The following is a 15,489-nucleotide window of genomic DNA, read 5'->3' on the forward strand; positions in this document are numbered from 1 at the left end:
TGGTAAAACCAGCCGTTAAGGTTGGGACCCGCAAAGGGACCTCGTAATTAGGCGGTAAGGGGTTAACGGCGCCCCCACCTTTTACGGCGCTGTTAACTCCTTACCGCCTGGGTCGTAATGAGGCCCTATACATCTTCTACCCTAAAAGCTCTACATTGGCTCCTGGTAGAGCAAAATATAGCCTTAAAGATCATTTGCAAAACCCATAAGGCCACCTCAGACCTCCGACCAAAGGACATTCTGAAGTTCAGAAAGACCTTACTGAATCACCTGTTTAACCAGGCCTCTTGGTAGACCTTCACTCATATTCCACTGACCATTCCAAACGTGTTTCATATTGTCAAAGGACAAGGCTGTGGCCCTAGTGCACTTGGATCACTGTCTGTAAAACACATAACACACTCTCAACCCTGTTCAAGAGAAAGCTGCAATGTACTACATACTGTGTATAGTCTTGTGACTAGGAATGCAATTTCTTCTTTGGCTACAAAATGGAACCATTCCCCTTGAATTCAATTCCTTCCCCTCTAATCCTCCTATCCACCTCTCATTTTGAATGCACTGAAGCATTGATGTATGCAGCCTGATTCAAAGCCCCAGTAAATAAATGAAAAGGCCAGAACCAGTAACAGCAAGGATGATGCTGTAATTTAAAGCTATAGATAAGTCATGTTATAGAGGACCCTATATGAAAAATATCTACAAAGGCTTCACAGAAATCTTATCTAGCCATCCCTTGTGACTGCAAAATAGATTAGAATCATAAGTAACACATCGTGGAAGAACAAGTGACAGAGCAAGCGTCATATCCAGGGAAAGGGATGACCAAACATGAGGTTAGGAAGAAGGTTAACGGTTCTTTAACAGTGGGAATACTGAACTCCTTCAGCCATTTTTTTAATTGTATTTTTATTGTTTGAAGCGTGGCCATGCTTGAGAGCAGCCAAGCGCTGTACAGAGTGTGGGTATCCAGCATTTGGGCTGCCATCTTTTAACAGTAGGGCCGGACTGTGAGGTCTGTGCGTTGGTATGTGCGTCCATTGGAATTAGACCTTGGTCTTCCAATTCCTGAGATATCCCAAGCCTGCGGAGAGAGGTTAATAACATGTCAAGGCTGTTGTCCAAAGATGGTCAATTGTAGCTGAAAGGAGGATTGTTTCCATGAGAGGACAAACAAAGCAATGAAAAGAGGTGAAGAGACATTGTTTATTATAGCAATAAAGGGGGGATGAAGGCATTCAGATCTAATACAGAGCAATCGTAATGACCCTGCCTTCCACCCTCTTGACTTCAGCAGCACCTGTTACAAATTGGGCAATGAGGTAATGTCTGGCCATCTAGACATCAGAGTATTTACCACCTTTACAGGTCAACCCATAATCAAAGAACTACAAAAAGACAATAGGGAGTTGGACTTGGTTGCAAACAAGTCCAATAAAGGAAGACCCCACCAGACAACCAGCCTATTAAATGCCAGTTGATAGAGACAATTGTTCACTTGGGATAGGAAGACTCTGCTAAAATGGTACACCAGTAGATTCTTCCTGGCCCAGAAGATATGCAGCAACAAGAGGTAAAAGGTGTTCTGCCTATCAACCAAACTCGTATACCATAGTCCCTGTGGATCAAGAACTTTTCCTTGAGTGTCTAAATCAACAGGCCATTGCAAATGATTAGTCAATATGGATCAGCATGCTGCGACTCTTGAATGAGGTATGGAATGCCTGCAAGGCTCTGTACATTGCTACCATTTTCGTCCAGTTGGAGTAGTGAACTGCCTCTTTAGATGTCTAGTGGCACTGTGCGTTCTCATTTTCCAGTCTCACGCCCTAACCCTTAAAGGTTTGAATTTGTGGTTATACTCACAGGATCCTCCGAGACATGTCCCATACTAGGCACACATTGTTCGGGCTGCATTCACCTGGACAATTCCTGCTAAACATCTGGGGACAACCGGACTAACCGTTAACAGTCCTGGGAGGTGGTCCACCGTGATCAAACAGGTGGTAAAGAAAGAGCTTGAGATGGCAGAAGGCCAAGGTGACCATTATGATGTAAACCACGTGGCAGCTCTGGACCAGAAGGCAAGAAAGGCTGATCCGTTCCCAAGTAAATTGCCTGAATGAACAAGAGTCATGGCTCTGTTCTCTAGAAGAAAAGAATCCTACATATCTGATCAGAAGGTCAGGCCTTTTTACTGTATCTGTCACAATAGATGGGGTCTAGATGTGTGAAAATGTATCTAGAAACCATGATGCTACCGGCCTGAGCACACCCAGATTGCAATCATAGGTTGAAATAACTCCTAAAATGGTATCCATAATTTTAACTGTGCTTTGCTCTTTGCTTGGCCCGATTTAATTGTCCAATTATATGTCATTTGCAGACTTCATAGCTTGAATATTTGCTCTTCACGGCACCATCTTTCATAAGGCTGTTACCCATTTATTTTACATCGAAAAAGATGTTATACTATGTATAGAGAACTCATGATGTCAAAAGTAAAGCTAGATACAAGTGATCACAGTTCAAGGGTGTTTATTAAACTGTAAAATAGGGTTGAGAAAACACCTAATCTAAACCTAAATTTAACGTGAGAGCAAGCTACGACCATCAAATAATAATAAGGCAGTCCTAGTGGCATCTTGTCAAATAAAAGGGCACAGACTAAAAATAAACTATTACCAATCCTTACAGCTAAATACAAAAACAAAGTGTGGAATAGTGTTTCACAAGAAAAGAAAGAAGTGTTCACAAAATAAGTCAGGATGTGGTAGCCGGGGTCTCCCTTTCCCACGTTTTTAGCACAGGACAAGGCAGGACTCCTGAACACAGCACACTTTTGGGCGTCTTCAGCATGAGGCTACAGTTCCTTTCACTGGTATCGGGACCTTCAGTGGTTAAGTCTCTTTTCTACAAAAAGTCTCTTGCCTCCGAGGACCTGACTTATTCAAAATAACAAAACAAAAAGTTCCTTACCATATGCTTGTTGGGTAAGGACTTTTCACCCTTGGCTCTCCCTCCTCCGGGCTCAGACCCTTCTCACATATGCCAATCACCACAGAGGTGGTCATACAGTACCCAAGCTTGTCCGGTACATTGTGACTTGTGCCACTGCCCGTTGGTAACCAGAATCTGTTCTGAGGAGAAAAGAGAGAAATAGGTAAAAGGGAGATGATAAGTAAAGAAGGAGCAGGAATCGAAGTGGAACGAACAAACTGTTCAGTGGGGACAGAGGGGATCATGGGAAAGGGTGTATGTAAGTGGCTATAGGAATGGTTCATGCATCATCTTTGGAAATGGATCAGCCAGAATACTGATCAGGAAAAGTCAGTGACACCTACCCATTGCTTTCTGTGGAAGCAGTGTCGAGTAAATTGATTGAGTGGTACTAGAAGATAGTCAGCGCATGATTGTTTGATGGACTCAAGCTGTATTCAAGAGTGCCTTTGGAGCATGGAGGCTACATTTCCAGATATCCTTTTTTAATATGTCTCTTCCAGAAACTAGAAGGATCATCTGAAAGTGCCCGTCCGAATGACAATTGTTCTGGAACCAAGAGCTAGCCACGTAAACGGTGAAGGTGGGTGAGACACAAAAGGGAACGAGGGAAGAGAAGACATTAAAATCCACATCTTCTAAGCACCAGGCCTGCTTGACAACTTGGTGAGGGAGGATGTTAAATGGACACCTGGTAAATGTTGTTCAAAATCTGTTGGGAGTCCTGAGATTTGTAAGCTCTAAACTATTTGGAATGGATCAACCATGCCCCAGATGCCAAAGGAAAATACATAAAACCAACATGATGACAGGTATTCAGTCTAGACGGGTCAAAGGAAGCTAAAGGCAGGTTAAATGTGGTTCACTTAAGACGGCTCAAAATAATATATAACTTCAAACTGATTGACGGATAACAGATTTTATCTGTGTCCCCATCTGAACATAATGCAACATTATTGTCAAACGGCACCACTGCATACCAGTAAGTGCAATATTATTGTTAAATAATATCAGGTGAATAATTCTGAAAGTAAAACATTGTTGGTATATAAGATTTGTGTTAAGTAGACCGGGGAAAGCAATTCTAGGACTACTTCCACGGTTTCCCTTTTCAGGAGGAGCTTTTTGTAGTGTAATGTAATGTAGACTTGCATAGTTCCCTTCTGCCACTTTTGGTGGCCATGCTGCATGTGTCTCCCTAAGGCAAAAGAGATTGAGTTATTCGTGGGACTGTGGGAAAGGCAGATGCAAAATGTGTGGTGTTGATGGATGCAGGTCAGAAGTAACTGGTTCCTGTGGGCCGATCTGCTTTCACTGGGTTTGGTGGAGTATGTTATCCGTAAGGAAGAGCCCAAAAAGTGATATGATGGAGTTAAAGAGGAGAGCTTAGTAATGGTGTGCTAACAGCTAGGCCTGTGGCAGCTCTCTGTGGGGATTTTGTGTGTATAGTGTAAGGTGATAGAAGATCTTAAGGGGAGGCGGTTAGTCAGGGGATGAGACAAATAAGCCTCAAAAGGCAAAACAACCTGCAACCCTGCACTTCCACTTCTGGCCTCTTGCAGACAGGTCCATTTTCACTATCTCACATTGCACTGTCAAGCTTTCACTCTCTTGTTTTCTCTTTCTCTCACTCCCACTCTTTCTCTGTCTTTCTTTTTCTCTGTGTGTCTCCCTTTAACTCTCTCACAGATAAACTGACACTGTTTACAACAAAACATTTACAACAAGGAAAGGATTTGTGACTTGGCAGATGAGGTAGAGGGGCAGTCTGGAAACCCCACTCATTACCATAAGCTACTTCCTGAGGGTTATGGGTACAAGAGAATTTGGTTCATGGTTAGGTCTGCTGGACATTTTAAGACATGAGGTGACCATTTTACCTTCCTTAGTATGTTTGTTGTCAGGCTTAGCAATGCCTTAAACCTCAGTCTAATATGCTCTGGTGTTGTCCCTAGTGGCAGTCAGGGATCTTTGCCCATTAGGGAATTATTTGTTGGGTCCAGTGCAAGGCGTTTTTCGGGAGCATGTCGGGCCAGAATCCCTGCTTTATTCTCACAGGTATACCCTGCTGTCTCCCATAAGCCTTAAACTCCTCTCATACAGGTAATGCAGCCTCAGGACAAAATTAACCCGCCTACCATCGCCAGTCAGAACTCACAAGGTGTCGTCAGGCGGTCGGGCAGGGACCAGAATCCATGCTAGTTCCTCCCAGAGATGTATCCTGATGTCTCCCAAAAGCTGCAAACTCTGCTCGCACAGTGCACAGATGTAAAGCACAGGTTCATGACTTGCCTTCTTTGCAAATCCCTTAGGTATTCGTACACATTCTGACCTGAGTGAGTAACTATGGAGATTTGCAACGACAACACCATTTTAGGATGTGAAGAGCAAAATGATAATAAAGAAAACTAAAAAAATAATCCCAGGAAATCATGTAGTGTGTAACAGGAATTGTAACCTAGCTGAACTTACATGTGTTAATCAAGGATTCTCATTTTAGCTCATTCAAACCTTTGATTTCTGGTGAGGTTAGTTTGATTTGCATTGTTTAGCTACCTAAATAAGTTATACATGTGAGGAGTTGAAATAGCATAGGTTTACTCTTTTTGTCTCATTGGTTCATTTTATTTTGAAAGGTATTTATGGCACCAGATGATGTTCAGTGCCTGACTGCGCCTACTGGAGATCAAACATTCTCATTTATTCATACCTTCAGGCGGCTCTGCGATGCACCCCAGTCCGTGAATGGATGTAAAGCCCAACATCCTGCACAGCTACAGGTATCTAAAATTGCAAAGCAAATAATATTTTTAAAAGGTTGTGTATATTGTACATATTAGGTTATATATGTGTCCATATAACACATACGCATTAATCCATCCATACATCCTCACACTATTATATTCCCTTAAACCTTCATTCACTTATCTTCTAAATCTTTCACCCCTCTAGCCCTTTATGCATCCAGAGAGCCATGTGACAGGGTGGGAGTACAGAGCCTCCATCACAGTTTGCAAAACTCCACCACCAACAGCATGCAAAAGGATGAAGGGATGAAAGAAGCAGGCCTATTTGAATGGCCTTCTTCGTGGCCTATGATACCTCAGCCACACATGAAGCCCAAGGCACCTGGCAACACAGCAAGCAGTTGCACACTGACAAGCTGCTCCAGAAGCCATGGACTGGGACTGCAAAGCCTGACATACAGGTTTGGGGCCACAGCCAGACAACCATGTCAAGGCTAAACATTGGCACATATCAATCACTGGTGCATGACACTGGCAAGGGCATAGGAGCCACGGGGGGGGGAGAGTCAGGGGAAGAGTAGGAGTGATGCAACCCTTGGCGCCTCTTCACTCGACTGCCAAGCCTTAATACAATTTCCTATGTGATTGTGGGTGTGAGTCCCAGACTCACCTTTCCGGCTGTATTCTTGTTTTCTTTGGGATTGGTTTGTTCCCCTGCCAAGCTTTGGTACAGGTGTGTGTACAACTTGGGTGCAAGTCCCAGACTCACCTTTGTAGTGGGATCCTTACATTCTGTAGCCTTGGTTCATTCTCCTGCCAAGCCTTAGTCAAACATTGTGTACTGTGTGGGTGTGAGTCTCAGACTCACCTTTCCGGCGTTTTTCAAGATTCTCTCTGCAGTCTGCAAGCCCCTGTGGCTTCCTGCATACCCGGCTGCGTGGTATATGTGAGTGCCAACTCCCTTGACGCAGCCAGGCTCTCGAGCAGTACTCTTGTTCCTTTCGGGAGGTTCTCTCCCCCTGCACCGGCTCTATAAATTTCTTCAGCTTGGGACCGGTGTGCTCATTCGCCTTTGCGGTTCCCTGACCTCTGGGATGTCTGGAGACTTGTTCCATGCGGTCCTTCCGTCCTGGACCAGCCCCGGTTCCTCTTCTCCCTTGTACAGCATCTTGGTCAGCGGGCGTCTGCCTGTCGGTTCGCCTTTTCTCTCACGGTTCACTTGGAGGGCTGGACACTGTGTCAAGTCCTCCGTTAGTTTTCAACTTGCTCTGGCCAACTCTCAAGCATGAACCAATAAACTGCTGGCAGTGGCTCCAACATGGACTCTGTATTGCTCTGCATTCCATCCTCATCTCAGTCACAGGTGAGTCTTGACATGGGAACTGCCTAGTCCTCTTCCTCGTCCTATTACCAAGAGTATTGAAGCCGTAACTCACAAGTCTTCTTCCTTGTCTCAGTACTGAGTGAGAATTGGGATGGTAACTCACCAGTCCTCTTTCTTGTTTCAATGTTCTTTATTGGAGTTCTCTTAGCAAAGTAGATGGGATATGACTGTAGGTGTGAGGAGGGAAAGCTGGGGTAATTATGGTGAGGGGCACCAGGGTCATGTGTTGGGTAGGGATATCGCATTTTTCCCAGATAGTTGTCACTGGTCCCAAAGGGGGTCTCCCCTCCCATGAGATCCACCCGCTGAGTACAACCCGCAGGGGGACTATCGGGTAGTGAGCTCACTACTCTGGCCTCATGTGAAGGGGCTCTCCCTTCGGGAGCAGTGACGACATCATGGGATTCGTAACACACTGTTAACCATATTGGCAACTTCAGTAATTCTCTGTCAAGCACATTCACCATTGCCATCCATTTCCACAAGAAAATAATACAGTTGACAACAATAGGCAAGAGCAGTAGGCAGCTGTTATTGATAGGCGCATGTTAGGTTGTCTGATTTTCTCGACAGTTGGGGTGGAACGGAGAACATCAGTGCATAGATAATTTGTTACATGCGGTTCCAAGCATAACGTTTTTGTTAGAAAAATCGTGAGTAGCCTTAATGCACATTGGAATCTAGTTTCCTGATTGGTTGGCTGAGGTGTGCGTTCTTTTGCTGTTATTAGGCGTGCAGAATCGCAGAGGAAAGACGCAGTTTAGGAGATTGGTTATTTGCTACAGAAGAATGGACAGGAATGAAAATGCTGCACATATTTTAGAGAACCCCTTATAAATATTTTGTTTTTATTTATATTATTTTGTTGCTTTTATTTACTTGTTGACAGGTATAGTAGTGCAGAAGTATATCGGGTCAAAGCATATGTATGCGTGGAGCAGCAATTAGCCTGGCAGCTTGGTATCTGAGGTGTTGTGTACCACTCCCGTGGTGATAGTGCGCGGTACAAATGTCCTTTAACATTAACATTAACACTCATTTGACAGCTATAGGTGGCCCCTCCATGTATCAGAGTGCCCGGGTTCCTAGCCCCTTGACGATCAGCATCGTTTTGAACAAACAAAATACTAATAATTAGCTGAACTGAATACCCTAGCTACGACGACAGAGTAGTATATATTGGCACTCTTTCTTCCAGCCGCCTGCTATTTATGATCCGTCATTGTGTATGTTGTGTCAGAGTTTAATGTTCCTCTCGCATTGAACTGTGTCCTAATACAGACTTGTGGCACCAGGCTGCTATTTAGTCAGGTGTTAAGCTCCTTTTGTCACTTGGAAAGATATGGATGTATATCTGTAAAATGGGCCATTACTGCCTGCCCTTTATGCAAGGCAAGTTTAGGATAACTGTTCATGGATATCATTTTATAATAATAATTATTTATTTTAGATGTGATGTAGTTTAAACATTAAACTTTACACATCTTGATAAAACCAACCTTTGCATACATAATTTTACATTATATTCATCTTTAAAAAGAACAACACAATAAGTATCTTTTAAAACTAACACCATATATAAAAAAAAAAACAACAACAGCTAATACATAAGACTGGTGATCAGATTGCGAGGGGCACCTCCACGACCTATAATAGCAAAAGTCCTAAATTACAAAGACCGGGAGAAGATCCTATCCTACTCAAGGCAAGGTGGCACAATACGAAGAGCGGAAGCAAACCTAGCCATGTACCCGACTACACCTTCCAAGTTCAAAAAAGCAGAGCATACTTCTCATCGGCTAAAGCCAGGCTTCGGAATGGTTGCCTAAAATACATGTTAATGTATCCAGCTCGACTAAAGGTCCTTTACAAAAACCGTGCCCTATTCTCTGACCTCCAGAAGAGGCACAAGTGTGGATGGACAGAGAAGAACAAGTTACTTCTTACCTTGTAACGTTCTTTCGATGGGATGTTCCTCCGACGTATTCCTTATCTATGATATTTGTATCTCCAGCTTGCTGGCCTCGGAAAAAATGTTTTCCCAGTAGAGGGCACTGTGCGTCGACGTCCGTCGAGTAGGTGCTTCTCGACGGCCACCGTATCGACGCCAACATCATCATGCCTATAAATGGCCACGCGCAGCGTCCGTTGCTCAGTTCCGTTTTGTAGAGTAAAGTAGTTATTGTATGAATGGTTACTACCCTTGAAGGAGCGTAAGCTGCAACCACAAGGGAAATGTTACTGCGGGGATGGATGTGAGGGGCGATAAGGAATACGTCAGAGGAACATCCCATCGAAAGAACGTTACAAGGTAAGAAGTAACTTGTTCTTCGAAGGGATTGTGTCCTCCGAAGTATTCCTTATCTATGATAGACTCCCATAGCAGTGGTATGTGATTGGAGGCGGGAGTAAGAGATGCTATATTACCCTTTAAGAATGAACAGAGTGTAACACAGCTTTGCCAAATCTAGTCTCTTGACTAGAGGAGGAATCCAGGCTATAAAATTTGGTAAAGGTATGTGCGGATGACCATGTGGCAGGGTCCAGCCTGTGTAGTCTCTCTTCCTCTTTCCCCGGATGGGGAGGAGGATAGAATGAAGGTAAAGTAATCTTCTGATTAATGTGAAATTCCGAAACTACCTTTGGGAGGAAGTTAGGCTTCACCTGTAGAACTACTTTGTCCTTGTGAAAAGTTGTATGGGGAGGTTTACAAGATAGGGCTTGTATCTCGCTAACTCTTCTAGCAGATGTTAATGCTACCAATAAAACAGTTTTGAGGGTGAGAAACTTCGATGAACAAGAATGGAGTGGTTCAAAGGGAGCACCCTTTAGGAAGTTTAAAACGAGATTTAAGTCCCATAAGGGAACTTGGAATGGTCTTGGAGGGTAAACATTAGTTAGACCTTTCAGGTATTGTATGGAATTTTGAAATACGATGGCTCCTCCGCAGTGCGCTTAAAGATCGATAGCGCTGCGAGATAGCCCTTAATAGTGCCAACTTGAAGGCCTGAATTTGTCAAATAAAGTAAGAAGGATAACACCGCAGGTGTACCACATAAAAAGAGTTCGATATTCTTTTCTCTGCACCAGTTGCAAAATGTATTCCAACGGCAGCGGTATAGAGTCTTAGTTGCTGGTCTTGTGGCCGAAAGCAACAACTCCATGACGTCATCTGGAAGGTCCCAATCCTTGTACCTCAACCTTTCAGATACCAAGCGTGAAGGTTGAGGGTCTTGATGGCTGGATGGAGAACCTGACCTCCCTTCTGCGAGAGAAGATCCTCTCTGTACGGTAGACGAATTGGAGGACAGATGGACATGTCCAGAAGGTCCGGGTACCACGTTCTCCTGGCCCAATCCGGGGCAATTAGGATCATGGTCTTCCGAAACCTTCTCAACCTCCTGATCATTTGAGGAATGACGGGGACCGGAGGAAACGCGTACAGAAGTGGGAACTCCCAGTCCACTACGAATGCGTCTCCTAGAGCTCCTCTCGGGGGAAATTCCCTTGAGCAAAATCTGTCGCACTTCCTGTTGATACTGGTGGCGAACAGATCCACTTGAGGGGTTCCCCAAAGGGCAAAGATCTCTTGAAGGACTTCCTGAGCTATCTCCCATTCGTGGGAGACTGTGTTCTGCCTGCTCAGAGCGTCTGCTGTCAAGTTCTTCTCTCCGGCTAGGTGAATTGCCGATAGAGAGATTCCTTCCTGAATTGCCCAAAACCAGAGCTGCATCGCCTCTCTGCACAGTGGCAGTGACCCTACGCCTCCTCTTTTGTTGAGGTAGTGCATGGCCACTGTATTGTCCGTCATTATCAGGACGTTTCTCCCCCGTACAGACGGCAGAAAAGCCTTCAGTGCCAGTCTGATGGCTCTCAGCTCCAACAGGTTGATGTGTAGTCTGGACTCCGATGGAGACCAACGACCGCTGATGGTCAAGTCGTTGGCATGGGCTCCCCACCCCGTGAGTGAGGCGTCTGTGACTACTGTTATCTCCGGCCATGGTTGCCAAAACAGTTCTCCTTCCAAGATGTTCTCTGGAGAGGTCCACCATTGAAGGTCGTGGGCTACCTTGTCCGGAATCCGGAGGAGATCTGTCATCCTCCCTGAGAATTGTGACCACTGAGTCCTCAGTGCCCACTGAAGGGAACTCATTCTCAGGCGAGTCTCTGGCACAAGGGATATGCAGGATGCCATGAGGCCTAGCAACCTCAAAAAGTCGTAGGCTGGTAGACGTTGGGCATTTTGAAACCTGGTGACCATCTGCAGAATATCTTGAGCCCTCACCTCTGGTGGCGAGGCTTTTCCCAGGGACGTGTCCAGGATTGCTCCAATGAATTGGAGTCTCTGTGATGGTATCATCTGTGACTTCTTTAAATTGAGGGAGAAGCCCAGCCTGTGAAGGGAGTGGCAGACATAATCTAGTTGGATCCGAGCTTGTTCCAAGAGACTGCTCTGATCAACCAATCGTCCAGGTATGGGTAGACGTGAATCCCTTCCCTCCTTAGACTTGCAGCCACAACCGACATTAGCTTGGTGAAGACCCTCGGGGCGGAGGTCAGCCCAAATGGCAGAACTCGAAATTGATAATGAGAGTTGCCAATTGCGAACCTCAGGTACTTCCTGTGCTTGGGATGGATTGGCACATGGAAATAAGCATCCTGAAGGTCCAGAGATACCAACCAGTCCTGAAGCTGGAGGGCCTGAAGGATCTGAGAGAGAGTTACCATCTTGAACTTGTCCTTCCTGAGGAACTTGTTCAATTCTCGTAAGTCCAGGATGGGTCTCAGTCCTCCGTCTTTCTTTGGTATGAGAAAGTAGGGGGAGTACCAGCCCTTGTTCCTGTCCGCTATGGGTACCGGTTCTATGGCACCTTTCTCTAGCAGGTCTACAACTTCCTGCAAGAGGAGCGGATCCAGCACTTTCAGAGAGCTGTTCCCCGGTGGATGACTCTGAGGGATGCGTAGAAAAGGTAGGCAGTAACCTTGGGCAACTGTCTCCAATGCCCAAGCATCTGACGTAATAGCCTGCCATTCCGTCAGATGGTGAGTTAACCTGCCCCCTACAGGTGTCTTGTGATGGGAGACCTCAGAGTGGTTTGGGAGCGGCTGATGCAGTTGCCGAAGGTAAAGCGGCTCCTGCTCCTGCTGATGCGGCTTTCTTTCCTTTACCCCGTCCACCATGGGTAAATTTTCCTTGGCCTCTTTGAGCCGGCTGTCCTCTGCCTCTTCCATATGAGGAATAATAGGAAAGGACCTTCCTCTCCAAGAGGATCCTGAGGGACGAAAATTAGTTTGTCGGATTGCAGCTCCTAGTGACTTGGCTGCTGCTTTAGATGTTTGTAGTTTTTCCAAACTGTCATCCGCCTTTTTGCCAAATAAGGAAGAGCCGTCAAAGGGCATATTTAAAAGTCTGGCCTGTACGTCAGAAGCAAAGCCGGACTTTCTCAACCACGCATGCCTGCGGATTGTGGTACTTGCCGCCATGGCCTTGCTGATACTGTCAGCAGAATCAATGCCAGTTTGAAGGGATTCACACATTGCATCTTTACCATCTCTGATGATATTTAAAAATGCATCCCTTTCTTCTCCTTCCGGTATGCAGTCAGCCGCCGATGAAGCACACTCCCAAAGAGTGTGGCTGAACCTAGCGAGCGTACAAGTTGCATTAATAGATTTTAAAGCCATGCTACAGGCCGAGAAGACTTTCTTAGCCATGGCATCATATTTTTTATCATCCCTATCCTGAGGAGCAGTGGGGTATGCAGAAGTACTGCCTGATGAAGTTTCAGCCTGGACCACAAGACTCTCTGGAGTAGGGTGCTTAGATAGGTATTCAGGGTCAGCAGCAGATACCCTATATTTCGCTGACAACTTCTTGTTAACCGCAGGGACAACTTCAGGAGTTTCCCAGTTAGTTAAAATCTTTCTTTGTAAAGCAGAATGAAAGGGAACCACAGGATCCTCCTGTGGACCTTTATCCAGAATATCTGTGAGGTCATCCTGTTGAAAAACAGGTGAAGGTGTAGACCAACCCATGAACTCCATAATTCTTGACATTAGGGTTCTATAAGGGGTATCAGCATGTTCCCCTGGGTCTGGTTTGACAAATTCCACTTCTGGGGAAGTGTCTAGGCCGCTTGCTTCCTGTAATGCATCCTGAAGGTCTTTCAACCTTCTTTCCTCAGAGGCAAAAGTCTCTGGTTCAGGTAATGTGGTCCTCTGCAGCCCAAAAGGCCTTTCTTGATCAGAATCTTCCCTTTCTTCAAAAATTGAAGTTAAGGGGGGATGCTCTGGTCTGTGAAATGGTATAAAACCCATATCTAAGGCAGAGGGAGCCATCATCAGTGGCCTTGAAAAGGTCGATGTCGTCGACGCCGATGTAAAAATCCTCGAAGGCGCCGACAAAGGCGTCGAGAAAACTGGAAGAGGCCTCGAAGAACTCGAGAGGATCGGAATCCTGCTCGAGGATGTCGACGATGTTCTCGGCGTCGTGTCGGAAGCTCTCGGTGTAACCGTTGGCTGTGGAGTAGCCGTGGGTTTTTCTTTTATCGGCGTCGATGTCGGCGTCGACGCCGGCGTCGACTCGATCGACGGATGCGTCGAAGAACCCTTCGATAACGGCGTCGATGGCGCCGATCTATGCTTCGAAGGGGCTTTCGACGATGGCGTCGAAGATGCTTTACTTCCCGATGGCTCATGGCGCTTTCGGGTCGACTCTTTCGCCGGGAGCTTCGACTCGCTGCGTTTAGATTTTTTGGGCTTTTCACCCGGGGTATCACCATCAGCTGACTTCGAGGGGGTCGAGGCTGCTTTCTCGAAGACGCTTAACATCTTTTTTCTGAATTCCTCCCACTCAGCTTGAGAGCTATGTTTTGTGGGGCAATTTACTCTTTCAGGGGAACTAGAAGACGACGATAAAGGGGATCTTCTTTGTCTTTTTTTCGAGTGTCTAGACCTCGAAGACTGGTGGGAGCCACTTCGAGACCTAGACCGAGAATGCTTTCGACGGTGAGGAGACGAATGTCTCGACTCTACCGCGGAAACGTTCGAGGAAGTTAAAACTGACTTACCTCTCTCGAGCTTCCCCTTACGCTCCTTCAAGGCTTTCGCCGTAATGGATAGGCATTCCTCACACTCCGAACACTGGTGTTCGATTCCCAGACACCACAAACAGATCCTGTGAGGATCCGTCAACGACATTTTCTTCCCACAGTCTCGGCATTTTTTGAAACCGGACCGAGGAGTTGTCGGGTCGGAGGAGGAAGCCATCGAGTACGAGTCAGTTTTCTCGAGGAAATATGAATATATATCGACTGACGAACTGAGCAACGGTATTCCGAGGCACACGAAGCGCGGAAAAAACGGAACTGAGCAACGGACGCTGCGCGTGGCCATTTATAGGCATGATGACGTCGGCGTCGATACGGTGGCCGTCGAAGAGCACCTACTCGACGGATGTCGACGCACAGTACCCTCTACTGGGAAAAAAAAAATTCCGAGGCCAGCAAGCTGGAGATACAAATATCATAGATAAGGAATACGTCGGAGGACACAATCCCTTCGAAAGGATTAACCCTCTTACAGATAGCAATACCACCCTGCCTAAACAAAGAGACACCTCTGAAGCTATGACAGGCACGATCTAGAGACTGGGATATTGCTTACTACACTTTGACAGAATTGAAAAAACTAGCTGGGCACCTGCTGCGGATCCCAGGACAAGCGGGTCACTGACTGAGCGGGACGTCTCTGAAGATCACAGTCATCAACTAGTTTACTTTAAGTGGCAGGACCCACTTTAAGAGCTTAATCCTTGTTGCCAAAAGAAGAGACCCATCCCACCGCTGCTACCAACCCGCCCACAGAGTTTTTCCTCTTTGACGCTTGTTTCTGCGTCCATCTGCTGCACATATGCCTCGGGACCAGATCCTGGATGCGGACGCGAGGGGCGGGTGCACCTGAGTATGGGTAACAATGCTAGGCAACTGTTGTTAGTTGGGGGAGTTGGGGAAATTTGTTTTGCCTGTATTAGTCGCTGAATCGCAAACAAGTCTCATAATGCTGCACTCTTTTTTAAGGAGTAGCGATGGGGGGGGTTTGTCAGTTGGACCTGGATACTAATTCCAATTGCACTGAATATATAATAATGGCTAACAACCTATATTTGCTCACCTGTAACGTCCGGGGCTTGAAAAATTATGTGAAAAGGAACAGAGTCTACACGTATCTCCGTAGACATAAAATCGACATTGCCCTACTACAGGAGACCAACATCACGGCAGAAAAACAAGCGCTAATTGCAAGGAAATGGGGAGGACGTGTTATAGGATCCCCTTACTCAGCATACGCTTGTGGAGT

General features: G+C 45.9%; 1 protein-coding gene across 1 annotated transcript in view; it reads left to right on the top strand.

Moving 5' to 3' along the window:
* C1QH1orf87 (chromosome 1q C1orf87 homolog) overlaps nt 1–15,489 on the top strand; it is a 333,284-nt gene that overhangs the window by 154,338 nt on the left and 163,457 nt on the right. The window contains exon 4 of the mRNA XM_069642765.1: nt 5,637–5,780. Within this exon, the coding sequence (XP_069498866.1) occupies nt 5,637–5,780 (144 nt within the window). The remainder of the gene's footprint in view (nt 1–5,636; nt 5,781–15,489) is intronic.

Source organism: Ambystoma mexicanum, chromosome 1q, assembly GCF_040938575.1.
Source record: "Ambystoma mexicanum isolate Mex_15411 chromosome 1q, UKY_AmexF1_1, whole genome shotgun sequence".
Taxonomy (NCBI): Eukaryota; Metazoa; Chordata; class Amphibia; order Caudata; family Ambystomatidae; genus Ambystoma; species Ambystoma mexicanum.